General features: G+C 34.6%; 1 protein-coding gene across 1 annotated transcript in view; it reads left to right on the top strand.

Annotated features, from left to right (window-relative positions):
• scn5lab (sodium channel, voltage gated, type V-like, alpha b) overlaps nt 1–17,704 on the top strand; it is a 175,836-nt gene that overhangs the window by 143,901 nt on the left and 14,231 nt on the right. Inside the window, exons 18-21 of the mRNA XM_079862460.1 lie at nt 338–458; nt 6,626–6,780; nt 12,467–12,640; nt 15,889–16,011. Of these exons, the coding sequence (XP_079718586.1) occupies nt 338–458; nt 6,626–6,780; nt 12,467–12,640; nt 15,889–16,011 (573 nt within the window). The remainder of the gene's footprint in view (nt 1–337; nt 459–6,625; nt 6,781–12,466; nt 12,641–15,888; nt 16,012–17,704) is intronic.

Consider the following 17,704-nt stretch of genomic DNA (forward strand, 5'->3'; position numbering starts at 1 on the left):
TAAATAAACAACTTTCACAGTTTCACCCCAAATCGTGGAAGATGGAGGGTTTCCACGATTATGCAAAATGGAAAATCCAGGCCTATATATTGTGTCTTGTATATATATATTTGTATTTGTCTTGTCATGCTCTTCTCTAAAGTATTTGATAGGCTTGATCCTGCAAGTTAGTCAAACCTGTTCACTAATCTGTCCGAATGATTCATTTATAAATCTGAAACACAATGAGATTTTTGGTTTTAATTCTCCAGGAATCATGAATGATTTCAGAGGTGAAAAATATCATAAGTAAGTAATAAGTAAATTCATCGATCTGATTGGCTCTCGTGATTTTCAGAGCGATGAGACCAGCCTATCAGAGGGCAGCACCATCGACCTCCGGAAGCCCGGCGAGGAAGAGGACGAATACTCCGAGACGGCAGAAGAAACCATGGATCCGGAAAACTGCTTTCCTGATCGTGCGTAATCCCACACAACTCTCACAGAGACACTATCTAAGGTCCTTACACACGTTAAAAAATAAATACGACCTCATGCTGTGTCAAGCACGCTTGCAGCCGAAACTTTCATCCGTCATAAAGAAATTCGGATCGGGTTCGATTCTCTGTGTTTTCCGCATCCGTACAGCGTTCTGAGAGGTGTGTGTGGACAGTTCACAGACACTGAATGATGATAAAAACGCACAACAAAATTTCGGACTCTCTTTTTACTATTATGATGACGAATAGTTCGATTAATTCTCTAATCATACAGCGTTAACCAGTCAGTGAAGCGCAGAAGGTTATAGAAGTAAAAATCACATTCATTTTCTCCATCTTTTCCTCACACAAATAAAACAACACAAAGCATTGAATGACACAAACAACATGCACTTTTCCAGAGTTTCAAATGTTATTGGTTTGAATCAAATTGATTTGATTTGTGGATGGTTTTGAAAATGAATGGGTAAAACACGTCACTATTCACTATATCACGGAAACAGTTTTATTTTCCAAGAGCTTTTATTAAAGGGTTCGTTCACCCACTAATTAATTAGTCAGTAATTACTCTCCCTCATGTTGTTCAACACCGTCAGACTTTCCTTCATCTTCAGACACAAATGAAGATATTTCTGATGACATCTGAGAGTTGTCTCGCTCCTCCATAGGCTTCTCTGTAATCGAGATCTGCCATCCCAGAAGAGTTAGTAAAGACATCGTTAAAATAGTCCAAGTGTCTACAGTGGCTCAACCTTAAGTTTATCAAGAATACAAGCAAAAATAACAACTTTATTCAACTCTTGATTTTCTTCTGTTTCTCTGAGCGAGTTCACGTAGTGTATCAGCGCAGCGCTTCTGGGTTATACGTCAGAACGGAGGCTCACTATTGGCCAGCATCACACGCATCACATGACCAGCGCCGGCCAATAGTGAGCCTCCGTTCTGACGTACAACCCAGAGGCGTAACTTTGTTTTAAAAAGTGGTTGGGACAGGTGGGGAACTCATTGCTAAATCATAAAACAGATGTATGTACATTAACATTTTGATGTCCAGCAATCGATTTAAATAGTACATTGATTGGGTTTAATTAGTCGTTTAATGAGGCCTATTATATGTTGATCTGACTATTTTAAGCGTGTATTTAAATGGTCCAGTGGCAGAACTTTTGCCGAGCGTGTCAGAGGTTCTGGGTTCTAATCCGCACTCGTATGGTTTTTTTTTTTTTCTCATCAAAACCGATTATGTTCATCAGTGGTTGTATATCAGGCACGTTTGTGTGCATTATGTTTTGTAATTTCACCGGAACGAATAGAGAGTCTCCACATCGGATTGAAGCGCGCGTCCGAGTGAAGACTGTGTGCGAGCCACAGGAGAACACAGTCTCCGCGCCACTGATCGCAGCGGCAACGAGCACTTTGATCACTTGATTTAAAAAACGACACATTTCAGCACTAGATCGCCTCTTATTTAACAAACGAACTAAATGAATGCTCTGATAGTCAACTGGGTGCGCTGTTACACTACGTCCGTCAACTTACTCAGAAGAAAATCAAGAGTTGAATGAAGTCGTTATTTTAGAGTTTTTTTGTGCACAGAAAGTATTCTCGTCGCTTGATCAACTTAAGGTTGAGCCACTGTAGACACTTGGACTATTTTAACGATGTCTTTACTAACTCTTCTGGGATGGCAGATCTCGATTACAGAGAAGCCTATGGAGGAGTGAGACAGCTCTCAGATTTCATCACAAATATCTTCATTTGTGTCCTGAAGATGAAGGAAAGTCTGTGACGGGGTTGAACAACATGAGGGCGAGTAATTACTGACAGAGTTTTCATTAGTGGGTGAACGAACCCTTTAACTCTTTATTTCAGCTGAAGTGCGAGAGATCTCCAGTATCACGCCGGTGGAATCAGTGTTTTCTGATCCTCCTGTTTACTCTGGTTCTGAAGCGCAGGTGATTTGATAGAAAACATTAACCAATGAACTGACCTTTAAAAGGGCAATGGGGCATTAAATTGGATGTCCTGTGTCAGCATAGATTTGAAGAGGCCCGTCAGAGACGAAATGGTCCTGTGTTAATTTGATGATGACTGACTCTCTATATTTAATTTTGTTGAATGCATCGACCCGCCGGTCCAGTCAGACTCACCCGACATGCTGAAACGCTGACTCTCGACTCGTAGTGTCTGACTCTAATCGTTTTATACGATTAAACATCAGGTATTGATCTTAATTATAAGTCACGAAATTGAAGGGCGGCTCTTAGTGTTAAAAAAAGACAATTGAAATCTTAATTATTAACATTTGCATCTCTATCCAAATGAAGAAATTCCTCTAAAGACGGCAATCAAACGAGAAGTGCTTGTAATACAACGTCGTATTAAGTGCTAATTGTTCATGCAATTATTTATGAACATGATATTTTGCACGCTGGTTAGTAAAGAAGGTTCTTAACTCATTTTAATAAACACTTTATGCCAAAACGGTTCTATATAAGGAGAAATGTCTTAAATGACTGCATAATACTTTCATGTTTAACAGGTTTTTTTCTGGTGATAAAGTAGTAGTTTAATTCATAAAGTTTAATGAAAATTTAAAATGAATGAAAGATTTGAATCTAAATCCATAAAATGATCCCATGTTGGGAATCCCTCAATACGAGTCGCCTGACGGAACCGTTAAAGGTTCCAAATGGAATCTTTAATTCTACTCGCAACTTTCCCTCCAAATTTGAAAATAAGACATTAAAAGAGGCGAATCATCTTGAGGGTGTTTATATTGTGTGCATTTGCTTTGTTAAGCAAGAGTTTGTTTTGAGAAGTGTGTGTGTGTGTGTGTGTGTGTGTGTGTGTGTGTGTGTGGTTACACAACCGCCTCAAATCTGCACTTTATAAGCTGTCGACTTTATTTCCGTACGGTGGAAAACATTGGGATTGCTTGTCGGGACAGCCCATAAACTGCTGTCTCTTTTAAGGGGTGAGTGATTTATGGGAAATGAGCTGCCATGTAATTCTCAGATGACAGGACACATCCCAGGGTTTCGTTTGAGGCCAGATCGGATTTCTCACCTATAAATCGAATAACGGCACACTTTCACATGACTGAATTGAATCAGTGCACAGCTCTCTGCCGGAGAAGTGAAGAGGGCAGATTCACACATTACAAAGGGAAATCACTGAGGAGAACGGGTCTTTATTGCCCAAAAAATGCAATAAACACTTTCTAGATAAAGGAAAAATTATGCATTTTACATTTTGCCATTGTAATGCATTTTAGAAATGAATGATTTGAATGCATGGTAACTTAAGGATTTAATATACCATATTTTTCTAAAATACAAGTCACGTTTTTATCATCTAAAATGGGCGAGACATTTTAGACATACTAAAATGAATATACATTATATACTTATTTGTTTGTTTGTTTGCTTATTTATAGACATACTAATACTTAATATACATTATTTATTCATTGATTTATTGATTGCCTAAAAAGGTTGCTTTTTAGCAGAATGCAATAAATGCTTTCTAGATAGAGGAGAAATTAATGGATTTGACATTTTGCATTTTTAATGCATTTTAGAAATTAACAATTTCATTGCATGATTTAACATACCATATTTTCCTGAAAAATAAGTCACTATTTTATATTTTAACAAAACATGCAATATATTAATACTAATATTATTTTTTTTATTTATAGATACTAATACACATTTACTGATATACATTCACTTTTTTATGCACATGCTAATATTTATTTATTTATTTGTTTGTTTATAGGCATACTAACACAAATAAACATTATTTATATTATATTTATTTGCATTTATTTATTTGCTTTTTGTTTATAGACATACTAATATGAATATTATTTATTTATTTATTTCATTTATAGACATACCAATACTAATATACATTGTTTGTTTGTTTGTTTATTACCTAAAACGAACCTATAAATCGAATAACGGCACACTTTCACAAGACTGAATTGAATCAGAAGTGAAGAGGGACGATTCACACATTTCAAAGGGGAATCACGAAGGAGAATGTGTCTTTATTGCCCAAAAAATGTGAACAAGTGCAATGCAATAAACACTTTCTAGTTAAAGAAGAAAAAAAAAATGCATTTTACATTTTGCAATTGTAATGCATTTTAGAAACTAATGATTTGAATGCATGGTAACTTAAGGATTTAATATACCATATTTTTCTAAAATACAAGTCACGTTTTTATACTTTTTTATTTGTTTGTTTGTTTGCTTATTTATAGACGTACTAATACTTAATATGCATTATTTATTTATTGATTGCCTAAAAAGTTTGCTGGAACAAGCACAATGCAATAAATGCTTTCTAGATAGAGGAGAAATGAATGGATTTGACATTTTGCATTTTTAATGCATAATATATAATAATTAACATACCCTATTTTCCGGAAATAAAATAAATAAATGTAGGTTTGGCGTTCTTAAAAAAAAGTTGTTTATAATGGATGCTACCGTTAGTATGAGCGCTAGAAGAGTAATGTGCCTAGTAAGCACAACTCTCTGTAATGCTGTTCACATGTCAGATCAAGAGAACGTCTGAGAATGATGAAGTCACCAATAACCTCAGACTCGCAGCTCTGTTGATTTGGTCTTGATGTTGTTAATTGTGTGATAAATGGTGATGCCCGAGTGCTAAAATGTCTGAGGAGAGCAGGAGCATCGCTACAAATTGAGTTGAGAGAACCCTGTTACCATAACCCTGTTATTAAGTTTACAGGGAATAAGTTAATTTAGAAGAGCTCAGATGCCAGTAATGGAGACGCTTCCACGACCATGCGAGGCTCAAATGGGATTTGATGGCAGGGACTCGTTGTTATAGACGTGGAGCTTTAAGAGCGCCAGTGATACCGGCCGGGATTATGGCACATAAAAGAGCCTCAGATTAGCAAGACGAAGACCTTTTACATCAGCCTCGCGAGGTCCATTTACCAGCGCTGACTTCATCACTTACTCCACTGATGTGTGTGTGTGTGTGTGTGTGTGTTACACAGAAGAGACGTTCACGTATTGATCTCCACGTTTCACTGGAACTGCATTTGTGATCTTCTGAAGTGTTTTCAAGCTCTTTGAAGTCTTTTGAAGTTGCGTTTTCAATGTTGATTTGAACAAAGAGGTTTTGAAAGTGGAAAAGTCAGCAAAATGAGTGTCTTCTTCTCACTTATGGTCTCAGTTACTTGCGCTCGATACGTGGATAATCTATTATTGTATTACAAAATATAAAGTAGTTTGGGCTATTCTTTAATTCAGTATCATTTCTTTAAAAAAGAAAGAAGTGAAGCAGCTTTGTTTTAAAATGCTGTTAATATTTAGTCAGTGTGTTGTAGCCATTTACATTTATTCATTTAGCAAGTTATTCATTTAGTCTACAGGAATCATTTCGTTGTCATGTGACACAAAACATACAACAGGAAATGATGTCATAGCACGGACCCCAGTATACTCCCACAAAAATAATTGTATTTTTTTTTATTAATTTTACTTCATATAATTTGTATGAGAACTTATTGTTAATGTTTTTAATATGTTTTCATATTATTTACCATTTAGTTATATTATTTCATATTTTACTAATTTTTAGTTGAAGAACAGTGAGCCAGTGCAGTCGATTAACATTTATGTTAATTAAAATTAAGATAAAATAAAATAAAATAAAATATTTCTATAAAGTATTTAGAATATATATATATATATATATATATATATATATATATATATATATATATATATATATATATATATATAAATAAAATAAAAAGTTTAATAAATAAATAAAATAATAAAATAAAATAAAAATATTAGTTGAAAAACTTAAACTAAACGAAAATTAGAAATGTTGCCTTGCCAAGTTGAATCACAAAAATTGTTGACTGGAAATAAAAAAATTATTAATTAAATCTAAGTAGCGATAAAAAAAATTTTTTTATAAAAGGACAAAAGCATATAACGAAATGACAATAATTTTTTATATAAAAATGAACATGAACACTGAAAATAAAAGCTAAATCAAAACATTAATGACAATGAGCTCATTGAAGTAATGAATACTTGTTTGTTAACAAATTATCATTGATCTTAATTGTAATGATTTTCCCCCAGTGTGTGTACGTCACTTTAAGTGCTGTGACATCAACACGTCGGAGGGTCTGGGCCGAGCCTGGTGGCGTCTGAGGAAGACGTGTTATCAGATCGTGGAGCACAGCTGGTTCGAGACCTTCATCATCTTCATGATCCTCCTCAGCAGTGGAGCGCTGGTGAGCTTCATCTCTACATTCAGTTCATCCAGAAATCAACATTCTGTCATCATTTACTCGCCCTCATGTCGTTCCAAACCTGTACGACTTTCGCTCATCCTCGAAACACAAATGAAGATCTTTTAATGAAATCTGAGAGATTTCTGTTCCTTCATTGACAGTCCAGTGAGGTTCATTCTCTGGCTTTTAACCGTTAAAGGATAAGTTCATTTCAGAATAAAAATGTCCTGATCATCCAAGATGTTCATGTCTTTCTTCCTTCAGTGGAAAAGAAATGAAGGTTTTTGAGGAAAACATTCCAGGATGTTTCTCTATATAGTTCAATGTGTCCAAATGTGAGTTTCAGTGCAGCTTCAGAGTCTCGACACGATCCAGCCGAGGAATAAGAGCCTTATCTAGAGACAAACCAGCGGACATTTTAGAACAAAATAAACATTTATATACTTTTTAACCACAAATGCTCGTCTTGCACTAGCTGTGATGCGCCACACATTACATAATCAGGTTGAAAGGTCAAGCGTGACCTAGGCGTAAGAACCGACCCAGTGTTTACAAAGCAGACGTGCAAAGGCTCAGTCAAACGCCATTTACAAAAATACTAATAAAAAAAGGTGAAACAACGATGTCGGACGATTTTGAAGTTGGAGGAGGAAATAAGATGAGGTTTTTCTACTCTACATTTTCCTCCTGCGTCTGGTGACCGACTGACCTTTCAACGGGATTATGTAATGCGTGAAGTCGTGGACGGGCAAGACGAGCATTTGTGGTTAAAAAGTATATAAATGTTTATTTTGTTCTAAAATGTCCGCTGGTTTGTCTAGATGAGACTCTTATTCCTCGGCTGGATCGTGTCGAGACTTTGAAGCTGCACTGAAACTCACATTTGGACCCCATTGAAGACACTATATGGAGAAACATCCTGGAATGTTTACTTTCCAACTAATTTCTTTTCGACTGAAGAAAGAAACATGAACATCTTGGATGACGTGGGGGAGAGTACCGGTAAATAATCAGGAGATTTTATTTCTGAAGTGAACTACTCCTTTAAGAGACCACTCACACCTCAGCAGAGAAATACCAGTCAGGGTTCCCGCGGGGTCTTAAAAAGTCTTAAAATGTCTTAAATTCTGAACTTTAAATTTAAGGCCTTAAAACGTCTTAAAAATAGCCAGATTTTCATCCGCGGTCTTAAATTTCATTTAGTCAGGTCTTAAAAAAGGTTTTACCGTCGTTCATTTCCAGAAACTCTGGCCGCAGAAAGTTATTACAAAGTAGCAAAAAAGTATCGAAGTCGCTCGCCAAGAGGCAGGTCACATATCGCGTCTTTTTCGTGCTCAAGTTCATTCAAATGTAGGCGCGCGGTAAGCGATAATTGAAGCGACGCGCTCGTTTATTTCCAGGCGTAGCAACATGAAAAAAGACATGAAGGATGCTCGTGCACCCAAACACTACGGGTGTTTTTCTCTTCTCCGTAAATAAATCTTGTAACAGAGCTACAGCAAGCATTTTTTCGGCGGTGGAAATCCATTAGCCACTAAAACTTCTTTGTCATTGTGGAGTTGCATAGCAACGACAGACGCCACGGGAAAATCTGACCGAATATAATATGCAAAGTACAATTTTCTATAAAAAAAATTGTATCTGATTCTGTTCTTTTCTCTGACGCGTTGTTGGGTGTGGAAGGTTACTAATATGATTGCTTTATCTGTAAATTAAGTTAATGCTTTTTCAATTACTGAATTCATTGAAATAAAATTAATTCTTTGATTTGAATATGTTTTGGCAATGCGTCTTGTAGGTCTTAAATTTCAATCTTTATGGTCTTAAAATGTCTTAAAAAGGTCTTAAATTTGACTAACTGAAACCTGCAGGAACCCTGCCAGTCAATTCTGTGATTCCAGTCATCATAAATGATCTTTAAACGCTGCGCTGTTGAATTTATTGTCTTGATGTTGTGTTACGGATTTGGAACGACATGATGGTGTGTAATTGATGACAATATTTTCATTTTTGGGTGAACTAACCCTTTACGGCCAGACACCACAGGTGAACAGGGTAAAAATGTTAATCGCACCATTCTTCCCAGTTGATTAATCAAAGTACATTAAGACAAAATGTTATGCTTAAATATGCAAATGATGCATTATCAAATTAAATATGAATTAGTTTGCATAAATTTCCAGAGCAGGTTCAATCTGAACACTGGATACAGTGAGGTTCAAAACGATTGTTTAATTTTGTCGACATGTTAAAGGTTTTTACAGAGGAGATTTTGCATTCTCTTTTTATCACTCCATACTGGCAGAAAAAAAAACATGTTTTTAGGAATAAAATGTTATATAAATCTGGCAAATGATATACAGTATGAACAAACCTTCAGAAGATATGAATAAAACTGTAAAGTCACGCGTTATGAAAGCAGAAACTGACCCGAGCATGAAAACACTGGTTTTGCCAGAAGAGTCTTGCCTTAAAGAGCTTGTGGGAAGGAGCCAGTAAAGACTTCTTACTGGTTGGTTAGCTTGCTTCACTGACCTCATGACAGCTTGTTCCTCACTGACTCGAAACCAAGCACACAGGAGTTGTGTGTGTGAGACAGGAAGTGGCAGCTCACTTCCTGTTAGCCGACGGCCTGCTGACCGGCGTCTCTGAGAGAGAAGTCGTCTGACGCTAATCTACAGCAACACACGCCACGAGCTGTTATAATCCCAGCCTCGCTCATCCTGTCACACAGCCTCGCTTTAGCACTAAATTAACACTTCTGTTCATTTGTTGCCTGACGTTTTTGTGTTTTCTGAGGTTTATCGGGTGAAATGGCCGACAATACGACTGAAATGCAGAGCTTTCTTGCTTTTTTATGCAGTTATTGCTCAAAAATTTGACATTCAGAAACACTTTCATTATTGCATTGAATAATTATTATCTAATTGGCTCATTAGATAATGTGCATTAAAATAGTTTCATATAAGAAAATTATATATGGATGATTATATGTTAATACTTTTTTATATATATATATATATATAAAATAATATAAAAGATTTTATTTCAAATAAATGCTGTTCTTTTCATCAAAAAATCCTGAAAAATAAAATCTATCACAGTTTCCATTAAAAAGTATATGAACCTTTTTTCAATATTGATAATAATCATGAAGGATCATGTGACACTGAAGACTGGAATAATGATGCTGAAAATTCAGCTTTGCATCGCAGGAATAAATTACACTTTAAAATATATTCACATAGAAAACACTGATTTGAAATTGTTATAATATCTCACAATATGTTTTTTGAACTGAATAAATGCAGCCTTGGTGAGACTTTTTTTTTTTTTTTTTTACGTTAAAAAATCTCACTAACCCCAAACTTTTGAACAGTAGTGTATATGTGTTCAGTTCATGTACATTAACTACTAACGTTAAGCATTATATAGGCCTAATGGTTTAATGTATTAATGAAGGAATGTTATCATACTTGTAATCTTTACTGTAATATGATATCATTCCATTTATTATAACATGCACTGATGATGGATGACAGTAAGACCAGGAACATGTGCTGAGACAGCAAATGGGTTCAGTGTTGATTTCATGTTGACTTTAATGATTACCAGTTCTGACTTTGTAAGATTATGCACAACACAGAAAACAGTAGCAAAAATGGCAGAGCAAAAAATATATATTCCCACTGCATAATATTATATAACACTGGTGATTTCCTTAAAGACCCTGTGTGTGAGACTCCCAGAGAGGGCCGAATGTCAGTGTTGGTCTCGGCACGCGGGTGCCAGGTGTGTGTCGGCCGGCTGGTATTTTAGTGGCATTTACCAGCAGCTTCAGCAGCCAGCTGTTCTTTCAGACGTGCACTTGAAGGATTACTCATGAAAACTGAAAGTAAGCAGAAAACGAGAAACTGCAGAGTCGGCAGAACCAGTGCAGAGTCTGGTGGACGCAGATGTTTGCCTGGACATCGTATGTGCAGCAGAACCGCTCAGACACACACACTGGACACTTAATAGAGAGCGAAAGACATAATACAACAATACAAATTTATCATTTGCTCATCCTATGTTGGTCCAGACCTGGAATAGTATAATATCATAATCATAAAAACTATATCTATATATATATACACTTTTTTTTTTTTTTTTCAGCTAACGATTGTTTTTTGTTTTTTTTTAGCTAACGATTGTATAGCTAACGATATTTATATATATTATTTAATATATTTATTATATTATTTAAAATTAATAAAAACTATACAGACATAAAAAAAGAAAATGACTGAATTACTAAAATGTTAAGTAGAATTAAAAACAAACAAAAAAACATTCAAAATATTTATAAAAATAAATACAATAAAAATATTATTATCACAATTATACTAAATGAACACTTGTCAAAACCAGAGTTATTATCATTAAAGGGGGGGTGAAATGCTCATTTTCACTCAATCTCCTGTTAATCTTGAGTACCTATAGAGTAATATTGCATCCTTCATATCTCCAAAAAGTATTTTGTTTTATTAAATTTTTAACATAAAGATAGGCTGTACCGAGTCTTTCCGGAAAAAACCGAGCGGCTGGGGGCGGGCCGTGTGGGCGAAGCTTAGCTGTGCTAACGCGCCAAGCTAGTGACAACACACAGAGACATTTGTTCAACAAACAGTTTTACTCACCGTCCGGTTCCAACGCACGACCGCGAATTTTTATCATTGTGACTGCTCGATCCTTAAGCATTAGACGATCTGCAAATCCGTAGATCTGGGCTTTGTTTATAAAACAATCATCGTCGAAATGCAGGGAACAACAGTCTTACACAACTCCGTTTATGCTCAGGAAAACAAACTCCATCCACTGGTGCCTTAACGCTGGGTTCTTTGGGAATCTGTGCAGGGTTGTCTTGCCCTGGCAACCAAAAACACACTTCTTTGGTGACATTGACTTCCCAAAAGCCGGGCAGGGCGCTTTGATGGCGAACTGCTTTCACTCTCTTGCTCTGGTCTACGAGTGCGCGCGCGGCCGCGATCTTACCGGAGAAGTGCCCTTAGGACCCATATAAGGAAATTCCGCCCTATCTTACGTAAGACAGAGCCATACTCGAAAAAAACTTTCCGAAACTTGTGACAAACCGGAAGGAGTATTTTTGGAACAAAAATACTCCTTCAAACGTACAACTTAGTTTTTGAAACTTTGTCCATGTTTAGCATGGGAATCCAACTCTTTACCAGTGTAAAAAACTCAGTATGCATGAAATAGCATTTCACCCCCCCTTTAACTAAAACTATAAACATAAAATTAAATTTTCACTACTTGAAAAAATAAATAAAAATGAACTGAAATAAAATAGATTTTTAAATTTAAAAGATTTTTTTTAAATAGCAAAAACAGAACTGGATGATAACAGAAAACATAAAAATAATAAATTTTTAAAAGTCAACATATTAATAAAAACAATAATAATATCTCTCTGATACTAAATTGACAATTTTAACAAACCCGAATGACTGTCTTTCTTTATAACATGGCTCATCAGGATCTAAACACTGCTTTTTTGTCATATTGTGTAGCTTGTTGCTCTCCGTCTTCCCTCAGTGTGTAATCCTGACAGAATGAACAGATGAAGGTCTGAAGTCTTCCTCACCCTGAACTGTGTGTGTTCTTCTGCATCTCTCTCTGTTGAAAGGCATTTGAAGACATTTACATTGAACAGAGGAAAGTGGTCAAAGTGGTGCTCGAATACGCAGACAAGATCTTCACGTACATCTTCATCTTAGAGATGAGTCTGAAGTGGATCGCCTACGGTTTCAGGAAATACTTCACCAACTACTGGTGCTGGCTGGACTTTCTCATCGTGGATGTAAGTGCATCCGCTTACTTTTCCCAGCGTCTAATTGCATATGAATAACAGCTTAGTGCTTTATTATAAAACATTTCAAATCTCAGGGAGACTGAATGAGGCCAGTTTTACAGAGATCAACTTTTATGATATATAATAATCAAATAATCAAATTGTGAGTTTTATTAAAAGATCATTTATAGTAATTGTCATATTGTTTTGCTGTTGTTCACTCTCCAGATACAGTGCAGTGATACGGTGCTGTTTGTTTTGGTCCTGTATTTCAGTACATCATGATATCATTAGTATTTGTAGGTATTCATTTATACATAAAGTATACTGTAATATTTGGGTTGGCTGATTCTATATCAATTTATGCTCAACTTTTAAAACATAAAGTGTTTAGGTTAAAAGTATTGAATTCATTGTGTAGGTTAATTTTAATATTGAGTGCTTTTATAGTATTAAATGCACATTAAATGAATAAAGAAAATCTATAAATTGTTGTTTTCTTTGAAAGAGTCCAAAAAAAAAAAAGCATTTTTAATGTTTATAGAATAATTATCAGAACTTAAAGAATTTAGGGGTTATTTCAGGATAATTGGGAAAAAATTTTTCTACAAATAGATAATTGTAGCAATTCAGTATTTTTCTCATTATTCAGATTTTCTAAGCTGCATTTCTATATTTGTGACCCTGGACATGGGTCACATGGGTAAATTTTTTGAAATTGAGATTTATACATAATCTGAAAGTTGAATAAATAAGCTTTCCATTGATGTATGGTTTGTTAGGATAGGGCAATATTTGGCTGAGATACAACTATTGAAAATCTGGAATCTGAGGGTGCAAAAAAATTGAAACATTGAGAAAATCTCCTTTAAAGTTGTTCATTTATGTTCACGATTGTGCTGCATTCACTCACACAAATACATGTTTTATATATTTACGGAAGGAAATTTACTAATTATGTTCATGGAACATGATCTTTACTTAATATCCTAATGATTTTTGGCATAAAAGAAAAATCGATAATTTTTTGACCCATACAATGTATTGTTGGCTATTGCCACAGAGATACCCGTGCGACTCGTGACTGGTTTTGTGATCCAGGGTCACATTTGTGGTAGATAATTCTTTATCTATTCAATTATAAATGCTATTTGTTACTGTGACCAAAGAGCCAAAACAACCAGAACCGCATCACTGTTATTAACTACAACACTGTAATGCACTGTAATTCATAGTGTACATGGAACAATCTTTACTGTACTGTGCTTTTATAAATATGGATTTGAGTTTTAAATATGTGGTTAAATTCAGTGAAAAGAAAACAAATATACTGGTGAGGAGGGCTGTGAATTTGAAACTAAATGCTAAAGATGTGATGTGAAAGCTAAAGAGTGTAATTATTTTTGATGTTAAAATACTTTCTCGAATCTGTTTGGTGATGTAAGTGTTGGAGAAATCACACACTTCTCCTTCACCTCAAATACATGAAATGTGCTTAAAATGTATATTTTTAGAACAGAAAGAATTTAAAAAAAAAGTTTTTGGAAATATGCATTATCTATGTAAATATGCATACGATTCCAGAACAAATATCTGAACATTGGATAAAAACAGGTTTAAAATACTTGTTTGAATTGGTTGACATATTAGAGTTAAAGTTTATTACTGAGGGGATTTTGGATTTCTCTTTTTATCACTCCATAAATCAGAAAAAACTGTCAACAAACAGAAAGTACTTAATTTTCACCATGCTTTCAGGAATAAAATGTTGTAAAAATGAAGGCAAATGACATATAAACAAACCCCTCAGTAAAAACCTTCAGAATATAGATAGGAATAAAACTTAAATTTTGGTGAATATAAGTGCTTCTGAAGTGGAGAAAAAACTCATTTTGTGAAAACGGCCTTTAAATATATGAACTGAAATTGAAATCTACAGACACAAATAGATAAATAACAATAAAATAAACACTTAAAAGTACATTTTGGATGTCTTTCCACTAATCTGAAACAACACACTGTGAAAAGCCAAATAGCCCAAAATCTCAAAACTGACAAATGCATTTAAAAAACAATGTTTAGTGTCTTGCTTTTAAAAAATTATGTAATTTATAGAATATATATTTATATGTGTTTTAGACACAAGTCATTTTAATGTCTTTTAAATTTTTCCTATTAGAATAAATCAAAACATTAGGTAAAGTACATTCAAAGCTGTTAAATGCACATGAGATGCATTGAAATACTTTTTTAAATTTAATTTGTATTGAACTCATATTTTAGGTTCAAAATATTGTATGCATTGTAAATTAATAGTGAAAGATTCTTAGAAGATTTTATCATATCTGAATATGAAATGTATAAGATTTTAGAATATATTAAATCAAGTACTTTCAAATCTGCTAAATGCACATGAAATGCATTTACTTTGGCATTGAAATTCCCAATTGATTAATATGAATAACATGAAATTCACGAGAAACTCTAACTAAACGAACCATAATTCATGAAATGCATTTACTTTGGCATTGAAATATTTTTTACATTTAATTTGTAGTGAACATCATATTTAAATTCAAAATATTTTATGTATTGTAAATTAATAGTGAAAGGTTTTTAGAAAATTGTATCATATTTGAATATGAAATGTATAAAATTATAATATTTATAATATATTAAATCAAGTGCATTCAAATCTGCTAAATGCATTTACATTGGCATTGAAATTCCCATTTGATTAATATGAATAATATGAAATTCATGAGAAACTCTAACTAAATGAACTATAATTCAATTCATACAGGTTTCAGTGATTGGTCTGATGGCAAGTGCGTTCAATTATGACCAAATCGGAACCATGCGTGTTCTTCGGACTCTCCGGGCACTCCGGCCTCTCCGCGCCGTCTCCCGCTTTGCTGGGATGAGGGTAAGACCCGCTCCGAACGGGCCCGAGTCCGAGTACACTCAGTAGACGGCTCAAAGATGCCCACTAAACTGCCCTTCAGCCCTTAACAGGTCAAAGAGTGTGGAGAAAACAATGACCCACGCCGTTTAAAACAACATTTATCACTGACAGATCCAGCTTTGACCGCTGAAACTGGGTTTCCGAGAATCCTGATTAATCCTCATTCTTCCTCCCAGCACAGAGAGGCGCCGCCTTCTGACGTGTGTTTTCCTTCCTCAGGACTGTCGCACGTGTGTTTTATTAACGCTGCATTTGTATCTTCTCTTTGTCCTCGGCTCTGTGTCACTCATAGGTGTCTCTAGTAAGCCTCGTAGCAAACACACTCGGATACTCCGACTTTGCTGCCATCAAATCTCTGCGAACGCTCAGAGCGCTCAGACCGCTGAGAGCGCTGTCCCGGTTTGAAGGCATGAGGGTAAGATACACTCGTCTCTCTGTCACATCTGTGAATGCTCCATTTCCAGAGGCCTTTTCTCTCTTTTTATGCTCACAGACAGGAAGTTTCAAAAACAGTTTTAGGGAATTTGCTGAGGACGGAAAAACAAACATTAAAAATGACAAAAAGTCTTTTCTTAAACCAGCCTGAGGTGGTTTCAAGGTCAGACACTCTTAAAAATAAAGGCTTTTAAAAGTTGATTTGACCATTTTTGGTTCCCCAAAGAACCTTTCAGCAATCACTTCTTAAAATAACCATTTTTTTCTTAGTGTGAAGAACATTTTATTAATCTAAATAACTTTTCATGGAATGTATATTACATAAAGAATCTTCTTAGAACCATCGATGCCAAAAAGAACCTTTATTTTTACTTTATATTCACGTTTTATAAGTGAAAGCTGCCGCTAGAGAAGGTTTTTAAAAGGAGCTTCCAGTGACCATTTGTGTCTTAGTGTGAAAACACTTTAATAATCTAAAAAACCTTTTTCCACTATGAAGAATCTTTTGTGCAATAAATGTTAAAGGTTTAAGATGGTGTCGCCCTGCTGACAAAAACCCCTTTAAAACCATCAAACCAGACCAACTAACCACTTTATGCTGGTTTAAGCAGGGTTACTATGTTAATCTGCTAATTAATTACATTAGATTGTTTGCAGAGCTGATTAAAATCTCATTTGTGAGTTATAAAGAAAATATCTGTGGGTGTGAAATGATGTTCAGGTCATATTTCACCCCAAAATCAAAAAGATTAAGCTTTTATTTGAGGAAAATTACATTTTTTTTCTGTATTCTGACATTTTCATGACAATTAATCACATTTTCAACCAAAAATCGTAATAGTCATAGTAATGGTAAAAAAATAATAATGCTAATTTATTTAATTGGCAAAGTGTTTATACATCATGGTAGTGTTTGTTGTAATTTATGCTGATATTACTAAAAATGCTGATAGTATAGTAGTAAAACATTATTTTATTACATTAAAGAGAATTTAATGAGAATTAACATTAAGAATAATGAGAATTACAACAAAAAAAAAAAGTTTCATTGTTATTAATAATGAGACAATGCACACAAAAAAATCATAACGGTCCTAAAAAAGCTTAATTTACTTTATACAAAGTGTAATTTCTTTTCTTTTTTTTCTTCTTTTTTGAGTGAAATGTGATGTGCTTTCATCAGATTTCCCCCATCAGCCCAATATGCTCATGTTTTTGTTGAGTTTATTTACTTCTATCCACCAGTAACTCCACTAACCCGCATCTACACGTCCTCCTGATGTCAGTGTTTTTTACAGCATCAGTGGTTGTTATAAAAGCTGCTTCCATCTCTGTGATATTCTCACTGCACTTTTCTTTAATCAAATTTGATCCATTTAATCTTCATGCAGACTGACTCTGAAGGGAGACGTCTCGTTTTTTTGCTGGAAGCTTTACAGGAGAAATGGGGAAAGACTTTCCAGTATTGGGAAATAAACTGGGATTATTTTGTCATAAAGTCCTTATAAAATTACATAATTAATGCAGTGACATTTTGAGTGGATTTTAATAAAATAAAGAATAAAATCTATAACTACATATAAATGTATTATAATTAAAATATTACATAATACTGTGACCTTTTGAGTAGATTTTAATTATTTAAGAATAAAATATATGACTAAATAAAAATG

The sequence above is a fragment of the Squalius cephalus genome, assembly GCF_949319135.1.
Source record: "Squalius cephalus genome assembly, chromosome: 25".
Lineage (NCBI taxonomy): Eukaryota > Metazoa > Chordata > Actinopteri > Cypriniformes > Leuciscidae > Squalius > Squalius cephalus.